General features: G+C 39.7%; 1 protein-coding gene across 4 annotated transcripts in view; it reads left to right on the plus strand.

Moving 5' to 3' along the window:
* The window catches only part of LOC139467882 (beta-1,3-galactosyl-O-glycosyl-glycoprotein beta-1,6-N-acetylglucosaminyltransferase-like), a 102890-nt gene extending 85973 nt beyond the window's left edge, over positions 1–16917 (plus strand). For all 4 annotated transcript variants that reach the window (XM_071249407.1, XM_071249409.1, XM_071249408.1 and 1 more), the window contains one exon: positions 15612–16917. In XM_071249407.1, coding sequence (XP_071105508.1) covers positions 15612–15907 — 296 coding nt within the window. In that variant the 3' untranslated portion in view covers positions 15908–16917. The remainder of the gene's footprint in view (positions 1–15611) is intronic.
* Positions 16918–22425: the final 5508 nt, after the last annotated feature.

Below are 22425 nucleotides of genomic sequence, written 5' to 3' on the forward strand. Positions count from 1 at the left end.
TTACCACTCATCTTTCAATATTTTTCAAGGTTGGGTTAATCACGAACATATTTGAATATGTACAACATCTATACTTACTTATCTTTACACTTAAAGGCATCAGGTTTGTCTGTCATAAGACCCCGAAACAAATATGTTCAACACAGCCCAATATTTGGCTCTTGGCTCCTTGTTCTTATATTTTATAAGTATTGTTTAAACAACTGTTTTTTTCTGTAAAATATGTTCATTTCAGAAATTAGATGCTATTCTAGCATTAGGTCTGTGGTACGTTTACTGCATCAGCATTACATTAAAACAATATTACATTATATAAATCCATACAGAGGAAATGCTTAACATTTATCTTTTAAGGAAGAGTGCAGGATGACTTGCTTTATACATATAAATGTGGACATATATGTATGGACATTTGGATGATACAGATATACCTCCTTAAAGATAGTGTTCGTAGATGACTGTAGAAAATGGAATAATTATGTGAGTAATCGGGTTAATACCACGTTCAGCAATATTTAGCCATATTGCGATATTGGTTTCCAACATACAAGACGGACCATGAAATTATGACTTGAATTTGGACCTGGCTTTCTGGTGTGATGTAACACCCCAGAATCTCCGGTAGAAAAAGGGCTCAAAGCACGAATTAAGATCACGAGATGATACTGATGTATGCATCTTGACATATATTTGCGTAGTATTACTACGTTAATTCATCAGTATATATGTATTTTGCATAAAGGGATATTATAGGATCGACGCTGACATGCGCATATAACCTATTCACCAGTGCTGTAATATTTCATTTCTTCTGACACATATCGACACGAGAAATTATATTTAAATTTAAAAGGAGCCCAAGTGGGATAGAAATTTGAGTCTGAAGCTGTTGAACAAGGCTTGTTTCATTTTGGGCTATGGCATTGCCGCAAGGCCTGGGCGGAAGGGAACACCTATTTGCACCCATCAGATACCAATCACAACTTCTCTCTCCAAACGAAAACAAAATAAGAAAAATGTCGGAAGTGTATCCTTCTAATTTTCTATTTAGATACATGTTTTAACTTTAAAGTAATTATATGTATCTCATGTATTATTGGTATCTGTTATGCTGGTACCGTTTTGTTGCCATTGTGTAGCTTTTGTGGAGTTATTATGAATATCAAACACATGCCTTGAACTATGGACTTGTGAAAGAACTCATCATTGAATCATTTGCATTTAAATTAATGCATATACCATTTACTTGGCGTGTATGGACATATTATCCATCTACTTATACACACTTATTATGGACATATACAGAATTTCATTGTACCTTATTATTTAAAAAAATACCCGTGAAGATCCGGGTTAGAATAGGCATTCAACAAACCATGCTTCTAAGAAGGCGACTTGGCTCGCTGACCTGGTTGATGCATGTCATCGTATCCCAAATGCGTAGATCGGTGCTCTTGATGATAATGACTAAATTGTTTGGTCCAGACTGGATTATTTACCAACCACCGTCATATAGCTGGTATATTGCTGAGTGCGGCGTTAAACAACAAACAATCAAACAAAATCTATATAATTATTAAACACCTTCCAACAATGAGAAATTAAACTTATATTTTCTAAATATTCTGTTATATTTATAACATAATTTGATTCATAATTTAATTATTGCGTTGCTTTCTTCCCTGTCATTCAATGTGCATGTTCACACCCCTAAACTTTTAATATTTCATTTTTCATAAATGGCTACGTTAGTGCGTTGCCTAGATCTCTCGTTACCTACTCACAAGAATAGATTAAAATAATTTGTTTTACTATCATATTTCTGTTTATCTAATTCATAATACGAAATTGATAATTCATTTATAATAGTATATATCATATTCGTGTATATCACTATCTGATGCAGAGGTTTTATTTCAGAAAATATAATTAATTCAAAATGTAGAAAGATACACAATTTGCCATTATTTGACTTTTAAACTGTACAAAGTATGATATATTGATCACAATGCCTGTAATGGGTAGTATTTAAGAAAGAAATATTTGTCGAGAAGTCCCATTTTTCAGATATGCCCTTCAGTAGTATTATTGCATATCTCCAGAGAGAGGTTTACATTGTAGTTTTCATTATTTGTGGATAATTCAAAAAGCAACATAGAATATATATATGCTACCATGACGAAAGAATACAGAGTATACATAACTCGCAATTCTATATATTCAGCAAACATCCCAAAACCGAAACTCCACAACATATCCGATTACACTGATTAAGGCTGTCCCAGTTCTCCATGCGATACTGACGCCCGTTCGTCTCCCAGACCATACAGAATAAATTTAAAAGGAATCCAGCTCAAGCCTAGAACGATTTGCAATTGGCAAGCCTAGATTGCCTTAATTCTATCCATGAAAGTAAGCATTAATAAAAAAATATTGTTCTTGTCTGCTTCAGATTATATTTTGTAGATACTTATTTTAACTAGGAAAATTGTACTGACACCGGCGCTGTCCCTATTGAAGCTATCCATAAGAATTTCGAATTGCCGTCCATTGTTCGATGTCAATACATCGATGACAAGTGAGGATATCATAAAGTAATCTTTGATGCCGCGCTACACTTTGATAAAAATTATAATCAAGTTGACTGATGTGTACATTACTACAGTGAACATGTACATGATCATGCCCTAATAATCAAATGCCGTAATGTCAAATACTAATTTATTATTGTGTGATGAATTTAACTGGATCAGTGGTAACATGTGATATTAATATTCCATCAATTAATTTCCTGGTTGGTCCATCCATGTCTACAAAATGAAAATAATACAATTAAAATGGAGCATAGAACAATTCTTAATTTCAGGCTAGAGCTGTGGAAATCTAGACTTTCCCAATCATTATAGACTTGAGTTGGTCTCATGTTTTACATTATTCTCTTGGGTCAACGTCACAGCTCATACCATACACTAACAAGACCAGCTTGCCCCCCGCCGGAGCGCCTGGATTTTGGTTATATCATCTAACATGGCCAACTCTGCTCTTAAGTAAACAAGAACCTAATCAGCGAGGGGTCCTTTATCATCCCTATGTGGCTGCTTATAAAAATCTGATATCTTTTCCCAAAGACCTGCTTAATAATATATTTTCTGCTGAATATTCGAAACAAATAGAGTGAGTTGGTACTACATGTACATATGTATACGGTTCTATTTTAAATTACTGCAGCGCTCCATTATGAAAACAATTTGTTTTAACGCCGCTCTCAGCAGTATTCCAGTGATATATGACGGCGGTCTGTTGTATATGAAATATATGCAAATTGAATCTTGAATCTTGAAAGTTGTAACGTTTCCGCAAATATGTATCACATGCAGTATACAGTATATCAACTGCAATATACTGTATACATCAGTATACAGTGTGTCGCGAGCTCTGCGCTGGGCTGGAGCACACATTTCCTACACCTCTCCCTTCGGCAAACACATCACGAGGGTTGCAACGAGGTCACAGGTCAGGCGTGCACTCGTCAGTGGGGGATTGCCTAAAAGTCGGGCCAAGAAAAGTCGGGCCGGGCCGGGCCAGCGGGTAATCCTAAAAATGGATTGCAGAATAATAAAACGAAACGCGCATATCTAGGCAGATCTCTAATGTCCACAAACGTATAGTTTTGCTCATTTAATTGAGTTTGAATAAATATGCACCTTCAACAATGTAATAAACTGATGATTATGACTACATACCGTGAGTCTCGTAGAAAAGTCAGTGTCTTGACTGTGCTCGTTCGTTCATTCGGAGATTTAACTTGCGCTTTCCGTGTGTAATAAATTACACTTTAGCGTATCTCGCACACGGGGAAACACTTATACTATTGGGGGAAAAAAGAATAATGAATAAATAAAGAAGTGCGACCCCAAAAAATGTAAATTAGGTAAACCTAAAATGATAATCTAGGGGTGTGTGTTTTGGCTGGGAAGGAGGGGGTGATGAGAGAAAAATAATAATATGGAAAAGAGCTTGGAACAGTGCGGTGGTGAGGCGGGCGGCGGCGTTGGTGATGAAGAGGGGGCTGACTTGAAGATCGCAGTCGACCAGGAAATCCGAGAGATCCTGGTAGCTGTGGATTTCATGTTCAAATCTCTCTTCTCCCCAGTACTGCACCAGCACCATGGGTGGTCGTGGGCGGTTGCTGGGGTATACCTTGCCGCTCTCATGCTGGTAGCAGGGTTTAGGGTGGACCTAGTGCTGCTCCAGGATGAGACTGGCCTTCTGGGCAAGGTCGACACGGACGTCTTCCTCAACAACTGGTTCCGGAACCGGGTCGGTTTGGACTTGGCTGGTGTTGAGGGAGGGGCCTGGTGTTACGGCGGTCTGTGTTTCCGTGGTCTTGCTTGTAGGTGGTGATGGGAGGGAGGGTGGGGGGGGGGGGGGGGGGGGGGGGGGGGTCAGGGGAGAAGATACTTTTCCTCTTTCTCTTCTTCCTTCCGTGTCCTGTCCCTACAGGCGTGCGAAAGGGCTCCTCCCCTCTGGATTCGAGGGGAGCGAGTTCCAATGCTGCTGTTGGGGGCGGAGGGGTGGTGGGTAGGCTCTCCTGGATCTCCATGGCGGCGACTGGTGGAGCCTTCTTCACTTTGGGCGGCTTGGCCTTCTGTACCGGGCGTGGTGCAGCAGGGATAGGGCCGGGGTGGTTTTCTCCTTAGGCTTGGTCTTGGCCGGAGCTTTGACCAGAGGCCTTTTTCTTTGACCTAAGTCAAAGGAGATGGAGAGGGTGGAGGAGTTGGACTTGTAGGAAGTCCTGAGGGAGTAGTCCCCAACCCTGAAAGCCAGCAAGGGCTCCAGGATGGCAACTAGCTCCCTCGGTAGCGACAGAGCGATGTCTCTCATAGTTGAGCGTGGGTAGCGAGCTTGGAAGGACACGTCTGCACGGGGCGAGTGTCCAAGCCGAGATGACTGTGTATTGACTTTGTGTATTCTTTGATTAGAATGCTTCTCACCGACCTTGGCGTGTAGGGGCGTGATGTCCTGGGCAGGAAACGACAGTGTTTTGACTACTCTTCTTTCATTAATTAACGTGTTGGGCATCGCTAATTAATCTTTACTAATTCGTGTTAATCCAACACAGGATGTTTTCTGGAAGTGGATATTCGCGAATGTCAAAGGACTGACACGACACGTGTTAATAACTGTCCAAGCACTTCTCAAGTTCCTAAGATTCTTTATATCTAAAGATTAGTATTATATCTAATTATATACCACTTTATTGTCTCATATTTCAGTAGTTAAAGAAAACACAGAGCTCAAAGTGAAGCCTTTTTCACTCTACATTCTCAACATAGTCTCTATCAGAAGTGTTTGGCTTGTGTTGGGTCCGACTTGGCCCGGGCTGTCAAAATGCACTTGAAACACACAAATGTATCATCAAATGTCTTTAAATCTATAGACTATCATTATATCTACCTATATACAGCTTTATAGTGTCTCAGTTCGCTGTATTTAAAGAAAACAAGGTGCTCAAAGTGAAGCCCTTTTCCCTCTACATTCTCAACATAGCCTCTATCAGAAGTGTTTGGCTTGTGTTGGGTCCGACTTGGCCCGGGCGGTCAAAATCTTCTATAAACACAAAAATCTATCTTCAAATGTGTTTACATCTATAGATTAATATTAAATCTATCTATATACCACTTTATAATGTCACGGTACATCGTATATAAAGAAAACAAGGGGCTCAAAGTGAAGCATTTTTACTGTATTTTCTTAAGAAAATTCCTGTTAGAAGTGTTCGGTCCGACTTGGCCCGGGCTGTCAAAATCAACTTTAAACACACATATGTATCTTAAAATGTGTTTACATCTATAGATTAGTATTAAATCTACCTAAATACCACTTTATAGTGTCTCAGATCGCTGTCCTTAAAGAAAACAAGGGGCTCAAAGTGAAGCCCTTTTCCCTCTACATTCTCAACATAGTCTCTATCAGAAGTGTTTGGCTTGTGTTGGGTCCGACTTGGCCCGGACGGTCAAAATCTACTTTAAACACACATATGTATCTTCAAATGTATTTACATCTATAGAATAGTGTTATATCTACCTATACACCACTTTATAATGTCACAGTATATCGTATTTAAAGAAACCTGGTCCGTTAAAGTCAAACACTTTTCCTGTATTTTCTTAAGAAAATCTCTGTCAGAAGTGTTGGGTCCGACTTGGCCCGGGCTGTCAAAATCAACTTAAACCTTACAGATATATCATCAAATGGATTCACATCTATAGATTAGTATTATATCCACCTAAATACCACTTTATAATATATCAGTACATCGTCTTTAAAGAAAACAAGGTGCTCAAAGTGAAGCCCTTTTCCCTCTACATCCTAGACATAGTCTCTATCAGAAGTGTTTGGCTTGTGTTGGGTCCTACTTGGTCCGGGCTGTCAAAATCTACTTTAAACACATAAATGTATCATCAAATGTGTTTTATATCTATAGATTAGTATTTTATCTACCTATATACCACTTTATAATGTTTCAGTACATCGTATTTAAAGAAAACTGGTCCGTTAAAGTCAAACACTTTTCCTGTATTTTCTTAAGAAAATCTCTGTCAGAAGTGTTGGGTCCGACTTGGCCCGGGCGGTCAAAATCAACTTAAACCTCACAGATGTATATTCAAATGTATTCACATCTATAAACGAGTATAATATTAACCTATATACCACTTTAAAGTGTCTCGGTTCGGTTCGCTCAACAGTCTCACAAGTTTTCGGTCCAACTTGGCCCGGGCTGTCAAAATCAACTTAAACCTCACAGATGTAACATGAAATGGATTCACACCTATAGATTAGTATTATATCTACCTAAATATCTCTTTATAGTGTCTCAGATCGCGTTTTTTAAAGAAAACAAGGTGCTCAATGTGAAGCCCTTTTCCCTCTACATTCTCAACATAGTCTCTATCAAAAGTGTTTGGCTTGAGTTGGGTCCGACTTGGCCCGGGCTGTCAAAATCAACTTTAAACTCACGGTTGTATCATCAAATGTGTTTATATCTATACCTTGTTTTCTTTAAATACGATGTACTCTGACGGGAACATAAACATCATAATGATAATGATGATGATAGTTGTTTATGATGAGGATGATCACCATATTTTAACGTCTGTGTTGTGATTAACAAGGAGGCCTTTCATGATTGAATTTAATCGTGCACTATTGCACATATTTATTTATCTGAAGATCCTCTTGTGAAGCATGTCAAGACTGAAAACAAGTCATTCAATGGATTTTCCTAAACGACCCATTGATGCAGTACTGAATATCAATGTTAATGTTTATTTTGTTGATGGTGCTGGACGGTACAGAAATGAGTGTCAATCAAGCGAAGTGCCATATCAAATCGACCTAGAACCAGTCACTTGTTACTCGAAAACGTCAATGTGTGATTTTGTGTCAAAGTTGATGTCCAGCTTGACACAAACACAGTATCTTTGGCATGGTTCGATCCTCTTGTTACCGTACTGCGTGGTTTTGACTCCGAGACCATCAATGGTACCACCCAGAATATGCAGAGGGCGTCGTGGGAAATGATAATTACATATAAAATTCTTTGGAATACGCCCAAATACAGAGTCAGACGTATCCAAGCGAACAAACCTGATATGGTCCTTTTTGATAAATCCAATGAAAGCATTGTATGACCGATTTATCTGTTTCTTTTGAAACTAATGAGATTCAGGAGAAACAAGGCAAAGACAGTATGAGGACCGTACTAACGAAATGTCAAGCTAGCTTCCCAAGTTGTTATACTCGCCATTCATGACAAGAAAAATCCCGTTTCCTGACGCTTAAAATAGTGTTTATATTAATTAAAATGCACACATTTCCAAATATTCGAAATATTCCAGTGTCCATACCGTCCACTATCCTTGAAGGATAATGATGACGTAGACGACAAAAACGACAACGACAACAACGATGTGCTGGATTGACTTTCAGAAAGCATATGATTCTGTCTGTTTGGGAATGTTTGGACATGTTGTAGAAATTTTCGTCAGTGTCCACATCGTCCACTATCATGGAAGGTGTATCTTGCCACATATGTTTGCGGGTAGAGACACAAAACCAAATAAAGACATGACACATGTGTATGCATACAATTTGGAATAATATGGAAAGTTTACAATCATAGGCACATTCCACATTAAGCCATGTTAGATCATGTTTACACTGCAGTTTTATGTATGAGAAAACAAGAAAGTACGGATTTGTCAGTCATTCAAATCTCGGGTTCAGCAAAAGTTTTCGTATCTATTTTTAGTAAAAATCGTTAGGAGTTTTGCGATCAGGGTGTTAGTTGTCAATTTTAGGTGCTTAAAATGCACTTTAATGAATCCTTGGAGTCTGTAACCTTGTGAAACGTTGTAATGTTATTAATACAAAAATCAGTAAAAGATAAAGCATATATTTTGTGACCGGAACTAGCATGTTCGAGGTAAAGCTTACGTTTTGTGTACCATCAAAAGCATTTCTTCAAAACATGACAAAATCCCTATCATCCACAACATGAGAGATATTGACCACGAATGTGTGTACCGAACTCTCGAACCTATTCTCCGATCACGACCGCCTCACCATAAAAATACATATAGATTTAGGCCCGCCTCCGTGGTCTTGTGGTAGAGCGTCCGCCCGGAGAGCGGAAGGTCCGGGGTTCGATCCCCGGCCGCGTCAGACCAAAAGACGTTAAAAGATGGTACTTGTTGTTACCCTGTCTGGCGCTCGACATTAAGGGGCTAAAACAAGGACTGGTCGGCTCGGAGTCAGTATACTGTGTCTGAGTGGGGTATTCATGTTAAACTGCGGCATGGTATCTCAGTGAGCTAGCACTATAAATCGGCACAAGCAGCCACACATACACGTGCATGCACGTCGCTATATAAGTGCAATAATCTTGGACGCGACGTTAAACCCAATTTCACCTCACCTCACATATAGATTTGGACCTGTGAAGATCAGGGTTAGAACAGATCTTCAGCATTAAAAGGTGACTATGGTTGTCGTTAGAGGCGACTAACGGGATCGGGTTGGTTGTCAGGCTCGCTGACTTGGTTGATTGGATGCATATCATCTTATCCCAATTGTTTGGATTGATGCTCGTGATGTCAATCACTGGATTGGCAGGTCCAGACTTGATTATTTGCATGACCTCCGTCATATAGCTGGCATATTGCTGAGTTAAACAAAAACACAAACAAACAAAACATATAAATTTAACCGCTTATTTCAAATTCGAGATAAAAATACATAGCGCCAATTTGAACTCCCAATCTGACTTTACAATAGAACTGTGTACCATGATATCGAAGTTTGAATTTGCCACCGTGACAGCTTTAAGAAATCTTAATTAGAATTTTACTTAACTGTAAACAATTCTCCTTGATACAGGTTGAGGAATCCGTAATGAAGTCAAAGAAGGTGATCATTTGCAACATTGTCAAACTTAGTTTCATCCACAGAAACCACGGACCTTTTTCGCAAAACTAAAATTCAACTCAATCCTTCACTTGTTTTTCTGTCACAATGTTTATTGATTATTACCTGCGAAATACATTTCAATTAGTCATCGAGATACATGTCAATTAGCCACACTTTACACCTGTTGTATTCTGAATTGATCGTCTATGCAATCGTATTTCTATGGATCTATAAAACACAGTCTGTTACTCAGTTTTATTTCGCTTATTGACTTTCTACATAGGTGAACAGGGACATTTATTTTACATGCAAACAACATGTTATTCAGGAAAATATAATTACATGATAGGGGTTTGTGAACACACAAATAATTATTTATTCAAACACCTCTTCCTTTAAAAAACATATATATTAACACACACAAATGGTTTTTACAAACAATAGTTGATTTTATGCTTCCAAACAAACCACACGCAAGCTATTGTTGAATTTTAAAATATAGCCTAGGTAAATGTATCCACAATCATATTTAATCACAAATATCGTTCTGTTCTATATAAATGTAACAAGTGAACTAACCATTTCAGTGGATCTCAACATGGACAAAACTGTTGGAGATGTTCAATGAGTGAATGTTTATTTAATGAAGTAAAAACGTAGATTCTTTCTTTTGGTAAATACATGTAGCTGTACATCTTATAGATGTTCCAAGACAAAATGATATAATATCTACCTGTATACCACTTTATAGTGTCTCAGATCGCGGTATGTAAAGAAAACTTGGTGCTCAAAGTGAAGCCCTTTTCCGTCTACATTGATGATACAGCTGTGTGTTTAAAGTTGATTTTGACAGCCCGGGCCAAGTCGGACCTACCACAAACCAAACACTTCTGTTAGAGACTATGTTGAGAATGTAGAGGGAAAAGGGCTTCACTTTGAGCCCCTTGTTTTCTTTAAGGACAGCGATCTGAGACACTATAAAGTGGTATTTAGGTAGATTTAATACTAATCTATAGATGTAAACACATTTTAAGATACATATGTGTGTTTAAAGTTGATTTTGACAGCCCGGGCCAAGTCGGACCGAACACTTCTAACAGGAATTTTCTTAAGAAAATACAGTAAAAAATCTAGAGGGGAAAGGGCTTCACTTTGAGCACCTTGTTTTCTTTAAATACGATGTACTGTGACATTATAAAGTGTTTTATATGTAGATACAATACTAAGCTACAGATATTAACACATTTGATGATACATCTGTGTGTATAATTGATTTTGACAGCCCGGGACAAGTCGGACCGAGCACCACTTCTGATAGAGACTATGTTGAGAATGTAGAGGGAAAAGGGCTTCACTTTGAGCACCTTGTTTTCTTTAAAAAAAAACGCGATCTGAGACACTATAAAGAGATATTTAGGTAGATATAATACTAATCTATAGGTGTGAATCCATTTCATGTTACATCTGTGAGGTTTAAGTTGATTTTGACAGCCCGGGCCAAGTTGGACCGAACACTTGTGAGACTGTTGAGAGTATGGGGAGAAGAGGTCTACTTTAACCAACGTGTCTGCTTTATACACGATGAACAGTGACATTATTAAGTGGTATTTACATAGATAAAGTACTATCCTATAAATATAAACACTATGCCGACAGATGGAAATTTATATCGCGAGAGCTAGAAGTATTTGATACGTTTCAAATCTTATTTCGTTTAACGATTGCTCTTTTACATGTTACCTAGATCAGCGACGCTTACACACAGCTCCACTTTCTGGATTTCAAGCGATTTACTCCGAAATACCTAATTATGTTTCACGTTTTTGGTTGGTGATTGTTCATTAATGTCATGTGTGTATGTTGCATCAATAATAATATATGATCGCCGATAATGAAGTAATTAGCCAATAACACTTTGGCCCGTCTTGGCCCGGCCCGGCCCTACTTTTAGGCAATGCCCTCGTCAGTTGTCTAATACGGTCAAGAGTAAGATCTTCCGGAAGACCACTGCACTGGAGGTATGTGGATTATTGAGGAGGTACTACGTGTTTGGAACTGGGAGTTGAACACTAAGCACTTTTAGAGAAGAGCTCACAATAAAACTTTATGGACTCGCGGACGGACTTGTGTTTTCATTTCAAGACGTACATTTATCAGTTTGAACTTCCTAACTGTAACAATAACTGAACTTTACGCCTTTTATACACATTTGTGATGGGGCGACAATACGACAACGAGACATATTTTGACCTTGAAAATGTCGCGTTACGGCATCGTCGCCCTTTTGTAAAATAAAGAAAAGGATTATCAAAGAGCGACAATGCGAACACGCGACAATGCGACAAATGGCCAATTGTCGCGCTTTTGTTAATTTAGACACGTTTTGCTTGTTTTTGTAAAGGCGTCAATGCGACAATGCTACAACGAGACAATGTCCCTTCCATAGTAATCCGTGCAAATAAAGCTGAGTAATGAAATAGAAGTCTGACATGCCAGTTAAAAGATAGAGTGTTGCAGCTTCTGATTTCATAGATCTTCAAGAAGGGTTATCAATAATGGGATGGGTGATGAGTTCAAATGCATACGCTGTGATTAACAATAATTCTCCGAGTCAATACATTTTGTCAAATGTATGACATGTATTACGTGAATGAACATATTGTTTATACTCGTCCATGTTTTTGACGGACAAAATAATTTACATGCTCGGTAAAACTGAGGACGGGCATCATTGTGTGTTTCCGTGCTTTGTTCAGGTGAACAATTGACTTGTCCTTGCATGTGTTTGTGACGGGTGCCACTTGTGTGGCAGGATACGCTCACCTTTTCCCGAACACCCATTGGATGACCTGAACCACTTCGGATTTTTATCCAACATCAGTCTGATACACCATGATATAACTGAAATACTGATATACTGTACAGTTGAAAATGATGTTTGATGCGATTACCGTAGTGTGTTACTGCAACTGTTCATATTTTGTGCAGTGATGTTATGTAATATGTAAAAGAAAGCATATTCAATTAGCCAATTGATTTGAATAGAATATACTTGCGTCAGTGTATTTTATTAACGCCCCAAATCGTAATTTAAACACATAAAATAACAGATCACGCATGGTGCCTTGACTTACTACTAGATTTAATGGGCCACCCCGGAATAAAATAGTTCCCCCCAAAGCGAGGAACACACGTTTTAGTATGTTTACAAGAAATATATTCCAAACAATATCCTCATTAGATGAGAAGATCTTTTACAGAATTACCTCAGTAAGTCAATCACAATGACAGAGCGTCGTAATACATTTACATCAAGTACAATACGTCAAAATGGCCGACACGATAAACGTGACGGGAGATATTTTCGAAGTTGTTAATTAACCTGTGGCTATTTCAAACCTTTGGCATCACTGATCAATTGGCCGATCATTGAAAGGTGATTGTGAAGATGTGTCAAATAGATACTAAGGTAAATTCATAGATTTCTGTAAATTGTCACTGCGACAGTTTGGATTTTTTTTCGTGTTTTTTCTCTCTGGGATGGGTTGTAGCGAGGGTATCCTTAAATGGGCTTGCAACCACGCTTCTGTATGAATTCGTACTAGGGAATTCCAATGGTTTTCCCCAGGAATGTGGAAGTAGTCAGTGTTTACACCTTTTCAAGAATACAGTCACGTGAAGAACGTCATGAGACCGACCTCGCGTCCAAGTCGTATATCTTGTAAACTTCACATTAAAAAAATAGTTATTGTTATAACCAAATGAAACACAACCCATTATCCGATAGGGGTAACTGTACATAGCCGTTACCACAATAAACTTAGTAACATTGTTTGGTTTGACTTCTTGGCGCGTGTCTGAATTCCATTAACATGTAACATATCCTAAAACTAGCTTATCAGCAAATCTCGCTGCACTGCGCGCGAGAGATACTAGAGCAAGGCATGCCAGAAATACGAAACCTAAAGCTTCCGAAAGGAAGCCTTGGACATCACGTGCGTCGGGGGACCAGCGCCATCTGATTGGCCGTTAACAGTTGTACAAGGCAGAGCAAAAAGCATCGTTTTTCCGTCCATTTTACGCTTGAAAAACTCGACCCTTTTCTGGACACTTTCTAAACGCTGACCAATTAATCAATTTTAATGAATATTTAGTCGTTTTTCCGTCCAATGACCATATACGGAAAAAAACGACGTTTTCGTGTTTGCAGTGTTATAGAAAAACATGACAAAATTTTAAGACAACGAAACAATAATGACTTGATTACATAACATACCTTATAGGAACAAGAATGTCCGTGAAAATACGTATAAGCACAATACACGTTGAGAGTTGGAACGAAAGTTCAAATATATTGTCACACGCACATATATCGGTAGGCACTTGCTAAAGAATCTTGACGTTGGTCGACTTGATCTTGAGTGTTCGTAGCATGGTTACATGAATATTGTCTGGATGTCGTTGTTGCTGATCACGTTCGGGTAGGCTGGGCTGCTGTCTGTTGCTGACGATCGGGTTGGCTGGACTGTTGTCTGTCATTTTCTTCGTTCTCCCGTCAAGATGGCGGCTGGCTTGACGCTGCTTTTTGTCTCCCATTTGAACTACCATTTGCTTTGCTGCGAGTTAGGGTAGGGGGATCGTGCGTGAGTCACAGCAAACTCACGCTACCCGGATTATTCTCCATCATCTGTCCAAGGGCGTACGTTTCGGCCCTCAGATGGTAGCTCAGGGTGATGACGGAAGACAAAACTCAGGGGTGAAGTTTAAGACGACAGCAGCCATGTTTATTGTTGATGGTTTGGAATAAGTCGAAAAGGTACATGTTGATAAGAACGTGACAGAACGCACACCGGAACCGAGTGGCCAATGTTCCCGGGTGGGAGAACCGTTCTGTCACTTACACGAGTCGATCTTCTGGCTGTCTCCGGGTTGTCTCTCTGACTGACCATGTCAGTCGGGTTTTGTAGAGAGAGGTATTACATAACGTGTGGCAAGGTCATTGTCCCACGTGTATGTATATACGTAAGATCCGGCGACGTTAGGAGGTGTTAATTAAAATTGATAGATAGCGCTGGAGATTAAGGGTCCTGCCCGGAGGGGCTTATGATAAGAGGGGAACGCCGAATGTTTGCTGAATATATTAAACAGACAAAGGTCATAGAATTTCGGTGCACTTGGAAACATATTGATCCAGTTAGGTATTTAGATAAATGAAATGTAAAATAAAAGTATTGAAATGGTTTGCACTATTCTAATTAAAAGTATTGAAATGGTTTGCACTATAACACAAATATGCATCTCAAAGAGCATCACTTCGGACTTTTATCGGAACTGGTATATAACAGTTTCCTCTTTCCAATTCGAGAACAACGATAGGCCTAAAACACTAAAACAACCATTCGATATCTGGAAATGAGGGCAGTTGCTTCTCATTTTGACGTGGCGCTCAGTTTTATTAAACTATGGATTTAAAGGTCAAGAGAATAATTAATTAGTCTCGATCATCTCCCGAAACGTATTTCATTGGATGTAAAAGGCAAAATAGTGGTGAACAGTAAGTGAATTGATCACTAAAAATCAGTGATGACACCAGGTGTTCTCGAAAAGGGTGAGCATGTCCTGCCCAACTGGCGGCACCCGCCACTCAAACACTTCGCATAATAGTGAGTGAGTGAGTGAGTATGGTTTTACACCGCTTTTAGCAATATTCCAGCAATTGGGACACCAGAAATGGGCTTCACACATTGTACCCTTGTCGGAATCGAACCCGGGTCTTCGGCGTTACGATCGAACGCTTTAACCACTAGGCTACCCGACCGCCCCTTTGGCATAATAAAGAAAGTGTTTTTGCCCAACGCTGCACCGCAGTACCCCTTCCATACGACGAATGCCTTTAAACAATCGAGTCTTGATCAGACAATCCAGTGACACGATAGCGCATTTACCGATGTTGTTGAAACTAAACACAATTGTTAGTTTCAAATTCATCTGCAAGTCGGCTGCGTATAAGTGCAGAGAAAACAGAGGACTGTCATTAAGTGTCTACCAAAGCATACATTTCTAAAATGTTTTGCTAATCTTTGTCTTTTCTGCGAAGCTGTTTGTGTTTTCTATCATGACTTGTATATTTACACATGCAGGAGATGTGGACGACGGGCTCCACGATTTGATGACCCGCTACAAGATATGGTACCAACCTACTGTATGTTCCGGGAAGTTTGTTCGTGCCATATGTGTCTTCTCTGTCGGTGATCTAGTTCGGATGACATCCTCGCCCCAACTCTTTGCCAACAAATTCTTCTACGACTACCACCACCTCGCTTACGACTGCCTAGAGGCCTGGTACCAGGACAAGGTGGCACAAGAGCTGCAAGGACGTCTGGACTTCAACACTACATTCTACAGCAACAGATGGGTGGTCAGAAACCACTTCTAGACGATTGCCGGAATGGTGGAAATCTGTTTAACAGCTTCTTATCTGCTTCATGGATAGCGCATAACGGTTTGTGACGGTGTTACCGGTGGGACAAGATACGCCAACCTTAAGGCGATCAACTCATATCATCACTATTTGACAATGATTCATAAACCATTGAATTCAGTTTTTAGCGGAGAATTCTTATGATTATGGAAAGAGTTTTGAATGAATGTATTTATTATGTATATATACTGATTAATGTTTTATGAAATGTTTGGAATTTGTCAGGCAATAATAAATGAGAACCTGAAATGGTTTGTGCTGCTTATAGGTTTACTACTTAAATATGCTTCTTATTCTTGCCCTGCCTGGCGCTCGACATTAAGGGGATAAAACTAGAACTGGTCGGCTCGGACTCTGTATAATGTGTCGGAGAGAAATATACAGGTTAGACTGAGGTATTATCCGTGAGATAGCACTCAGCTGAAGTCCGGACTAGTACAAGCAGACACACACACGCACGCACGCACGCACGCACGCACGCACGCACGCACGCACGCACGGTACCGTATTTACTATGTTAATGTTAATCATCAAATACACTGTCTAAACCGGATTAACGTGTCCCACGACCAGTCAGGATCCGGGGTAGAACAGGTCTTCAGCAAACCATGCTTGTCGTAAGAGGCGACCAACGGAGCTGTGTGGTCAGTCTCGCTGACTTCGTTGATGCATGTCATCGTATCCCATATGCGTGGATCGATGCTCACGATGTCAATCACTGGATATTTATCGTAAAGTTTTAACTCTTTCGATGTAAGAGACATGTTAGCTGCAACATACCGGTGCTACTAATGAACTCCCAAACATTTAAGGATCCCTGTATGCATTTGGCAAAGTTTGTATTTGATTTCAAAAGGGATCGATTTATTTTTTCTGTTTTTCGTAATTTATTTTGTGTATTAGTTTCGTTAATAGAATGTCATTTTAATGTCCAAAATGAATACGAAGGCAGTTTATGAAATGGAGTGAAAATCAATGTCAATTGTTATTTGTGTAATCGTTTCAATTGATGAGTTACAACGCACGAAAAACATGGTACATAAAATATATATTTGAAATTATTGACTTATGTTATTGTCAGTGGACACGTCCTAGTAGATATTGTTTAAACAAATTGCAGATCATTATACCTCACTTTCGCAGACAGCCACGAGAGCCCCAAACTGAACTAAATGCAGGCAGATAGATAAGTATACTGCGCCTCCCACCTCGCCAACGGTAGTGGCCACGAAGTCTGGGCCCTTCAACTGACCTCATTAATACGCATCACTTCTCATATCTGACCACCTATGAGGAAGCGGAGTAATGGATATAGTCCCACCAATGATACTGTACCAAGTTGCTGACTGTGAATGAGTGAGTGAGTGAGTGAGTGAGTAAGTCACGTCGGCAATATTTCAGTCACAGTGTGACTTGAACAAGTACAGTGTAATAATTAGCAATATGTCACAGATTGACTTAAAACTAGTTGTAGAACATTCAAAATATCTGATTATTTGGCAACGACACGATATAAAAATGGGGATATAGATCGCCAGTAACAAATGAAAGGTCACCCATACTAGGGACCAAGTGGACTGAAGGTACCACTGCTACCTGCAGAGTTCCCACATCAGGATTTACACCCTTCACTTAGTTATTGTTGATTGTTGTAAGGTTAGCCAGAGATTAAAAGTGAACAAATGTTCTGCAGTTAAAATAGAAGTAGATATAAATATACTTTGAATGAGGTGTCTCACATACCCTCTCAGGGGGACAATACTTTTACTCTACCTCAACCCCTGTCGAGGGCAGAGCCACGAACAATCTCAGTTAATAATCATTCACTACCGATTAATGAAATACACAACTTTTTACATCGAAATTTGTGAATTAGTTCTGTATCTTTTTAAAAGATAACGAATAACGTGAATTGGCATCGCTAAAAAGGTCCTTAACTGTTTTTACACTGAAATATTGATCCCTGGTAATGAGTGAGTATGGTTTTGCGCCGCTTTCAGCAATATTCCAGCAAAATCACGGCGGGGGACACCAGAAATGGGCTTCACTCATTGTACCCATTGTTTTCGTATTGGAACAATGGCATCGCGCTAATAAGGAAAAACGTGTCATGTTGTCCAAATATCATCAACAATATTTAAAATTGTTTCAAGACATGACTTGGGTTAGAGTTTTAGGAGCTTATGGTGGATTGTTATAAGCTCCTGTTGCGGTGCCATGAGCTTGCCCAAGAGCAGTATTGAGCTCATGTAGTGAAAATACTTCATTGTATTCTTCACCATTATCAGAACTCAAATTAATCTTCTTTTCTTGTATATGTTGATATTTCTGAAACTTAGGATTATAATTGGATGATGAAATTCTTTTTTAGTTTAAGTTACACCCAACTTATTTGCAATGTCATATTTATCAATTAATATATTATTGCCATCTTTAAGATGATGAACACCAGAATTACCTTTGCCTTTGATTTTCTATATCATGTTCCACACTTTAGTCATAGGTGAACGTGATTTTATCTTTGATACAATTTTTGTCTAAGGCTGTCGTTGATTTTGTTTAAAAGTACGACGAGCATTGGCACTATTGACTTTTACATTATTTAGATTATGAACTGTAGGATGGAGCGAACATACACTGTTCAAAGTAAGAATCGCACAGGTAGATTTTTAGTAAATTTGTTTCTTCCTACACGTCCTAGCCTGTTTGCAATCAACATTAAACAATGGTTTGAGAATGTGTTGGCGAGCAGAGGACTTAAGAATAGGAACATAAGCTGTAAAAAGTTTGTCTGAGAACAACTGGATCAAGGACATTGATAAAAATCAGATTTCAATTCATCAGTACAAAGTGTCTGAATTAATGGCCAGTAAAATTCCACCTTGTTGCTTGTGGATCATCAGTCGGGTTAATAGCTGAAAGTATTGTATGGAAATGATCACTTCCACGAGGTCATCGTGGACTTACCATTCAAATTCGTTATGAATATTTGGATTTGAGAACAATAGATCAAATGCAGAATAACTGCCGGTAGCAGGATGTAAATATGTGTCTGATCCATCATTAAATATACATAAAATATTATTTGAAATGAAGTCTTCAAGGTTTTCCCCTGAGCGTTGGTACCAGCACTTCCCCTCAGAGGGTCATGTCCACTTAAATCACCCATGATCATACAGGGTCTGGGGAGCTGGTGAAACATATCCTGAAGATCAGACTGATGAAGAAGGGAAGATGGGGAAATATATAAAGAGCAAATTATGAAGGTTATGTGCAAAGAAAGACGGACTGCAACAGCTTTGAAGGTTGCATTTGGGAGGAACAGGGCTATGGATGACACCCTGCCTCACGACCAATGGCTTTATCACCTTGAGGTGAAAACGAATGGTATGAATTGTACTGACGAATATCAAATTTAACCTATTTTTCAGGTATATGTAAGTCTCTTGAAAACTAAAAGCTGATGGTTTTAATATCAAGAGTAGGTGTTGACAAGGGAGAAGATACCTCTAAATGATGGATAGCTTTTGCCCTTCGCAGCTGTCTTTTCTCTCTTTTTGTTCGATTGATTGATTGATTGTTGTTTAACGCCACTCTCAGCAATATTACAGCTATTTGACGGCGGTCTGTAAATAATCGAGTCTGGACCAGGCAATCCAGTGATTGATATCTAAGCATCGATCCACGTAATTGGGATACGATGACATGCATCAACCAAGTCAGCAAGCCTGACCACCCGATCCCATTAGTCGCCTCTTACGACAAGTATAGTATGGGCATCAGCATTGACTATTGCTGGTTTTGAAGTGGTTCTGGTTTTGGATTTTCTTTTGTCTCATAGTTTTTCTGTCTGCGAGGATGATGTGATTAAGTTGTGCTCATTGTGAGAGATTTGAGGGAGATGACCATCATCTGCTCATTTTTCACCCAAGCGATGGCTGTCTGTCATGAGGTTGAAACTTTCATAATAGGAACTGAAGCAGAAGCAAAAACAGCAGCTGAATACGTTCGAGTTGTAGGAACTCGAGAATGAGTGGGAATTAACTGTTTGGCTTCATGGTAGATTATTTGTGATTTTGGTTTTAAGAATTTTCAGCATTCAAAACATCGGAGTGGATTGGGTGCATGTATCTCCACTCCAATGCCTTGGCATTTCAGTTCATTCACAATTTCTTCCTCTGTCATATATGCCAAGTTCGGTCTCGGACAATACAAGAGTTCAGTGTCCTGTGCACTGAGACAGCAACCTGAATGTTAACAGATTGCTTTAATCCTAAAAGGTTAACAGATTGCTGCCTCTTTGCACATTCCACAAGTAGTGAAGCGGAACGAAGCCATGTGACTTTCTTCACCTCTCCACAGAAACCTTTGATACCCACGGTGATAGCAAAGGGGTATATTTTCAAAGGACTTCAGTCCGCAGTTTCGATGACCAAGATGCTTGGCCAAGAATCTGGAGCTGTTGGAGAGACTTCATCAGAAGAAGACGTAGAAAGATGTCTACGTTTATTGGTCTTTGGTCTTTGAACCAGAGGGTATGTTAGTAGCCATGGAAAAGTAATAATCACCCCTGCTCTCCACCCGCCATCGAGTGTCAACGAGAACGACGTTGCAGTGGAAGCTACAGTCCGTTTGACTCCAAATGAGAACGATGAATTGCAAAATAACTCGAAATCCAGAAAATTGTATGAAACATCAATACGGTACTTGACCATGAATACCCCGTACCCAACAAAATCTGAATTTTGTTTAATTTAAGACCCATGACGGATAAAGTTCTTTAAGATACTATCATGTAATTTTGTATAGAAATGTGTACATGACACGTAGGGGGACAAACCGTGGAAGGCACAGCGCAAGCACGGTCTGCACGTGCTACACAGTGACCGTGTTCATTCAATGACAAGATGCTCTACTCAGCAGATGTTAAACAGTTGATGTTGAATGTGTATGATTTCTTTAGAAGTAAAGCAGAAAGAGCAAAGCCTTTTTATGCAATTAATAAAGTCTTGAAACGAGCTTCAAAAGCTCTTGGTATGTCCCCTCAGAAACTTAAAAGATGCAAATTGTCAGGCCAAGGAGGTAGGGAACATGTCAAAACCACGCAAGGTTGATAAATTAGACAGTTTTCAGAGGGATCAAGTCAGACGTGCAATTGTTAAACTGCACTCAGAAAATAAGTACCTGTCCCTAAGAATTTTGAAGAAACACCTTGAAACGGACCATGATTTACGTGTTACAAAGTACAAACTATGGCAGCTGTTCCATACATTTGGTTACAAATACAAAAAGATAACTGGAGAAAATAGGGCTGTGTTGTGTGAACGGTGTGACATTGTTCGTCTCCGAAATCATTATCTTCGTACCATCAAGCAGAAACGTGAAGAAGGATATGAGCCCGTCTTTTTAGATGAGACATGGGTAAATGCGTCACACACAGCCAGCAGTCAGTTGGTACCCAGTGGTGACTGTAAGGAATCTGGTAGAAAGTTACCAATGGGAAAGGGTGAAAGACTCATAGTTCTCCATGCTGGTTCTGCTAGTCAGGGTTTTCTCCCAGACTGTGACCTCGTCTTTAGAGCCAAGGCCAAAGACAACAGGGACTACCACACAGAAATGAACGGCAATGTATTTCTGGAGTGGGTGAAAGATAAATTAGTCCCTGCTTTGCCTACCAAGTCTCTTATTGTCATGGACAATGCACCGTATCATAGTGTGCAGGATCCAGAAAGCAAGACTCCAACCTCTAATAACCGTAAAGGAGACATGGTTACTTGGCCGCAACGGAGGAACATTACCATTCTTTCTCGAGCGACGAAACCACAGCTCTATGAAATCATCAAAACTATGAAACCTGAGCCCGTGTATAAAGTTGACAGTTACATCAAGGGTCAGGGTCACGCTGTCTTACGACTGCCACCTTATCACTGCGACCTGAATCCAATCGAGTTGGTATGGGGCATCGTCAAGGGTGACGTTGGACGATCGAACACAACGTTCAAATTACCAGACGTTGAACAACTCGTAAAGGAATCCCTCGGTCGGGTAACAGTAGAAACATGGAGGCGTTGTGTGGCCACAGTCGTTGGCAAGATAGAGCCTCGTTATTGGTCACGAGATGGACTACGGCCAGCAACAGTCCAACCTATAATAGTGGCAGTCGGTTCAGGCACCAGCAGTTCCGACAACGAGATCTGTGGCATGAGCGAGTCAGATTGCGACTGAAATTATCATGAGACGGCCCCTCTAACGCTCTGTTATTTCCCCTACCACAGAACGTGCAGTGCTTGCGCTGTGCCTTCCACGGTTTGTCCCCCCTACGTGTCATGTACACATTTCTATACAAAATAACAAGATAGTATCTTAAAGAACTTCATCCGTCATGGGTCTCATATTAAACAAAATTCAGATTTTGTTGGGTACGGGGTATTCATGGTCAAGTACTGTATTGATGTTTCATACGCTTTTCTGGA

The sequence above is a fragment of the Haliotis cracherodii genome, unplaced genomic scaffold, assembly GCF_022045235.1.
Source record: "Haliotis cracherodii isolate W230 unplaced genomic scaffold, xgHalCrac1.p SCAF_2, whole genome shotgun sequence".
NCBI classification, from domain to species: domain Eukaryota; kingdom Metazoa; phylum Mollusca; class Gastropoda; order Lepetellida; family Haliotidae; genus Haliotis; species Haliotis cracherodii.